The 5,295-nt window shown below is 40.1% G+C and overlaps 1 protein-coding gene across 3 annotated transcripts in view; it reads left to right on the top strand.

Moving 5' to 3' along the window:
* Positions 1–6: 6 nt before the first annotated feature.
* YIPF7 (Yip1 domain family member 7) overlaps positions 7–5,295 on the top strand; it is a 27,612-nt gene continuing 22,323 nt past the window's right edge. The window contains exon 1 of one of the 3 annotated variants that reach the window (XM_015560979.1): positions 7–237. In XM_015560979.1, the coding sequence (XP_015416465.1) occupies positions 11–237 (227 nt within the window). In that variant the 5' untranslated portion in view covers positions 7–10. Of the gene's footprint in view, positions 238–1,053; positions 1,119–1,384; positions 1,682–5,295 lie in introns of those variants that run through there. The other 2 variants (XM_015560982.1, XM_015560980.1) reach the window with 2 other exon arrangements.

The following is a 5,295-nucleotide window of genomic DNA, read 5'->3' as shown; positions in this document are numbered from 1 at the left end:
CCGAAGCGCGATGGGAGCATTGCCAGCCGCTCGGTTTTTCTTCGCGTTATGGGCGGCGAACAGGATCCAAACAGACTTTCGGAAACCCAGGGGACCAGGTGCCTGGGCAGCACCGCCCAACTGGTGGATCCGCCGGAACTCCGTAGACGGAGCATCGTGCGCCGACTTCCGCACGTCATGTGACGTCACGACGCTAGCGTGCCTCTGCGCATGGGCGCCGGGTTGCCAGGACGTCTGGTGAGGGGAAGCTCTCCAGATCAGTTCTCACCATGTTCTCAGCGTAGCGTTCGGATTTAGCTTTCTACCCCCGCAGCAAAATAATATTATAATCGTTTTTAAAAGATGGAAGTCTATGTTGTCAGTGACATCGCTAATATTTTAGCGCTTCTGTAAGGAAACCGGCGGTAAAATGACTGCAATGTGCCCTAGGAAAGTTGGGGCCGGAAGTGAAGGTGGGGAAAGTTATCCTCTGCGTGCCCTGATGTCTCCATCGTCTTTCAGTTCCCACTGCAACACAAGTTTGTCTGGCAGAGGGCAGAGCTGGGCTACGGAAGGCGGAGGGGAAGTGTAAGAGGGAATGAGGCCCCATGGCGACTCCAGAGTCTGTCTCCCACCAGCGCCTGTGGGATTTTCTGCGAGACCTGGGGTTCGGTGCTCAGGGCGGAGATAGAAGCTGCGGGACGTCCCGTAGGCCATTGTTTCTTGTCGGTTCCTGGAACTGCTCCAAGTCGTGACTGTACAGTCCTCGACCCACTAGCAGTCGCTACTGGCACCTTTGTTAGAGAATGAACTTCCAAAAGCTGACTTTTAAAAATACTTTTTAATGATTATTGATGTTTTAGAGAGAGCGGGAGGGAGAGGGATAGATAGAAACACTGGGGAGAGAGAAACATCAGTGGGTTGCTTCCTGCATGGCTCCTCCTGGGGATGGAGCCCACGGCACATGCTTGGGCCGTGACCCCGAATCACCCCAGTGACCAGGTTCGCGGGTCCCCGCTCAACCATGAGCCACACCGCCCAGGGAAAACTCTACCCGCTTTTAGTGTCAACTTCCTGCTCATATGTTTTTTCCATTGTCTTATTTCATCTGTCTTCTGACTCTGAATTTGACTTCGAAGGTATGTGTGCATATTGTGAGGGAAATTTAGGTTAAGGAGATCCAATACGTAACTCCATTTAAAGGGCACTCATAATACCTTGTGGTCCTACAAAAGGGAAGGGGTGTCCTAGTTGGTTTGGCTCAGTGGATAGAGCTCTGTGGACTGGAAGGTCCCAGGTTCCATTCTGGTCCAAGGGCACATGCCTGGGTTGCAGGCTTGACCTCCGGTAGGGGGCGTGCAGGAGGCAGCTGGTCAATGATTCTCTCTCATCAGGGATGTTTCTATCTCCTCCCTTCCTCTCTGAAATCAATAAAAATATATTTAAAAAAAGACACACACAAAAGGGAAGGAATGAAAATGGGCACCACTCAACCTCTCCAAGTTGTGGGCTCCCACTCTGCCTGCAGGACCTCACAAACACTGCAGATAAAGCCTCACCAGCAGGGAGAGTACAGTATAAATGTGTAAACTATAGTAGTAAGGCGGAATGTTTTTGTTCTTATTGCATAAGAATAAGTGCTAATAGTGGTTCTATTAGTTTCCATGCTCCACTTTGTCATGCTGCACATCTTTCCCATCAGGTCAGTGAGTGGTTGTGTGGCGCATGAAGCGCTCTATTTCCTCAGTATACATTGTCACTGGCTGCCTCTTGTCTCTGACTCTAGGAAGGGCAGCTTGGGGGGAAGCGACAGCTCTCAGGATGCTCAGAGCCATCATTAGCAAGAACCTTCAGCCAGCCCCTTCCCCTATCTTCTTTCACCATCCTCCTTTCCATTAGGATTGACTTTCTCTAAACATGTGAGAACACAGGAACAGGTGGCAGGGTTATTCCACTGATACTTATAAGAGCAGCATCCTTACAGTAGAGGGACAGCTGTTCTCTCTTTTATTTAGTGTAAAACTTAACTCTCCAGAGGTCTTAAATCTCACTTCTTCTTTTCATATAAGCGAGCTATTCTGCATAAAGGAAAGAATATGATGGTCAAAAACCATTTTCTCACTATAGTTTCATTAGTTTTATCATAGGAATTTGCCCAGATTCTGGCAGTAGGTTAATTCCAAGGATTAGTTTTTCAGATTGTGGATTGATTTATCTCATAAACCCCCATTCGTGTTTTTCTAGTAATTGTCAGGCGAATTTCTAGCCTAGTGCCATTTTAAACTCGATACCCAATAATTTGTTTTAAAAAGAAAATGAAATTGCCCAGCTGGTGTGGCTCAGTGTTTGTGTCGACCTATGAACCAGGAGGTCACAGTTCAATTCCTGGTCAGGGCACATGCCTGATCCCCAGTAGGGGCAGTTCAGGTGGTAGCTAATCAACGATTCTTTCTCATCATTGATGTCTCTCTCTCTGAGATCAATAAAAATATATTTTAAAAAATTATTTTGTTACTCTGTCCACTATTTTCCCTAGCTCATGTTTGTAAATGAAAATGTAAATACTACGGAGTAGAGAGTTACCCTTAAAAGGGCTCCTCTATATCAAGCCAATGTTTGAGTAAATGTCCCATTAAGTTAAAACTCAAAACTTTAAGTAGTTAGTGAGACTATAGTGCCAAAGGTGGGAATACTGTCTTGTTAAATAGAATTTCTATATTGACAACTGGTCATTGTTTTCCAAACTGCTGTAACTACTTTCATGGACTGCATATAATAAAATATTCAAGTTAAATGTCGCATGCCTTGGGAAAAAACTTAATAATGGCATAATTGCAAAGGTATAATTATGGCAGAGCATTGGGAAGAATTTCACCTTTCATTGCTAAAAGTAATAAATCCAAAATATAATTTCATCTATATTAACTGGGATCTATGGGAGTTTGGTCAAAATAGTAAGTGGTATCTTGGCAATAAAGTCCATGCTTAGCCTGTCTATTATTTTTTTTTATTAAACAGTAAGAGATGGATGCTGAAGAAGTATGTTTCATCACAGTCTGTTTACAGGACACAGCATTTGCAAAAAATCCCCCCCCCTTCTTTTGGTAAGATGATTTTTCATATAGATTTATGTAATATCAAAGTAGAGTTCACTAAAAAATATTTATGTGTAAATAATGGGGGAATAAGGACTCACACTTGTTAATAATACAACTTTGTTTTCACCTAGAAGCATAATCAAAATAGATAACACTATTTTGAGCATTTACTACTTGCCCCCACTAGGTTAATTGCTCCTGTTGCAAAATCCTGTCTAATTCTCATATTTTATACACATATATACACAGGCATAAGATATATATTGATTAATAATTTGGATATATAATGAAACGTGGAAAAATAAAATTCAGTTGATGAGATAAAGATAAAATAACTAGTCCCTAGGATATAAAGTTTATTTTTGTTTATAAATGAGGGAACTAAAGATACATGTGTTTAGATAAATTGTGGAGGAATTTATGGAGCTTCTTGGAAAGATTTTCTATAGAAATTAGTGATATGAGTCTGCTAAATGTATATAAATTGAATTTATTACATTTAAAAATGATTATTATAACAATATAGTAACTAACAATGTACAACTCAACTACTGCTCATATAGACTTTCATAACTTTAAGGAAAATTGTGTTTTTACTAACATTCAGTAATGACCAAACTAAAAACTTGAAATCATAATTTGTTATATTCCATTTTTTTCTAAGACAAAAGTGAAAGCTAGCAAATTAGAAGTCAAAGATAATTATGATAGCATTAATGATGGAAACCCTGTAATTTTATTTTTTTTTCTTGCCATAGAACACAGTAAGCTCTTTAAAATTCATGCCTTAAAACAGAATTTTATGTCCATTTTTCATGTGACTGTGTAACATTCAGGGCTGTAGTTTCAGGTTCGTGAAATAGAAGCAGCATAGTCTTTAAAGGTCAGATGATTGGGAACAAATCTTATGTAGTATTAACAAAGGATTATGTAGAGAATACAGGCAAAAATATATTTTTTAAATTATTGGAACACAGAATGTATTGCATTTTTTCTGTCTTAGTATAAGTAGAAATTTAAGAATCAATGTACATTAAATTGCAATACAGATTGCCAAAATAAAGAATTACTATCTAAACACTGGTAAAAAGCCATTTCTCTGTTGGCAGAGGTAGAAAATGATGACATTTTTCTCTTGGTTCATTGGCAGCTTTGTTCAGCTGAAATTGGGGTTTGTGAATAAATATTATTTGTGTTTCCAAACAGGTATATTCTCTTTTTAAAGTATATTTTTTATTGATTTCAAAGAGGAAGGGAGAGGGAGAGGGAGAGGGAGATGGAAATATCAAAGATGAAAGAGAATCATTGATCGGCTGTCTCCTGCATGCCCCACACTGGGGATCAAGCCCACAACCTGAGCATGTGCCCTTGCCCAGAATTAAACCTGGGACCTTTCAGTCTGCAGGCCGATGCTCTATCCACTGAGCAAAACCACCTAGGGCCAAACAGGTGCATTCTTAACACCAGTGTTTTGGACAGCCATAGGTAGTCTTTTGGAAGAAACAGTCTGCATAATGAAAGGAAACTGAGCTGAATGAGATAATTATTATTCCAAACTGGGTTCTGTCACATACTAGATGTGTGACTTTGCACAAGTCACTTAGCCACTCTGAGCTTCTAGTTTCATATCAAAAGATTGCAGTAATGAAAGTAATAATCTTATATGATTCTTAGATTGATACATGCCAATAGAAATATGGGGTCCTGAGTATGCAAAATTAAAAATAGTGTTCATTCATTCATCCATCTAACCATTCATCCTTTAATACATATATGTATGTATTGTTGTCAGACAAAGGGCAAATTGTTTCAGATGTAGCTGTTGATCAGCTCACAATCTCTTCAATACTTTACAGGTCACCAAAGAGATCTAAGAAATTACAAATGGAGATTATTTTCCTTATCCCCACTGCATTTAGCTTTCCTAAATGTTGTTTATATAAATTGAATAGTTCAGATTTGGATAAAATTGACAATATATATTTTTAGATAGTTGCTAGGTTCATCATGTTAAGATTATGTACATTAATAAAAGACAAACACACAACTTGACCGTACCTTCACTATGCCTTAAGCCAAGCCCACCAGCCAATCAGAGCGAGCATATGCAAATTAACCCAACCAAAATGGCGGCTGGTAACCACAGAGCTGGAGCAAGCAGGAGGCTTGGTTGCCCCAATGATGGAGGATGCGAAGGTTCCCGGCCAGCTGCTGCCTC

This window comes from Myotis davidii, unplaced genomic scaffold, assembly GCF_000327345.1.
Source record: "Myotis davidii unplaced genomic scaffold, ASM32734v1 scaffold455, whole genome shotgun sequence".
In the NCBI taxonomy this organism is placed as follows: Eukaryota; Metazoa; Chordata; class Mammalia; order Chiroptera; family Vespertilionidae; genus Myotis; species Myotis davidii.
This window is presented reverse-complemented; position numbering and strand designations above follow the sequence as displayed.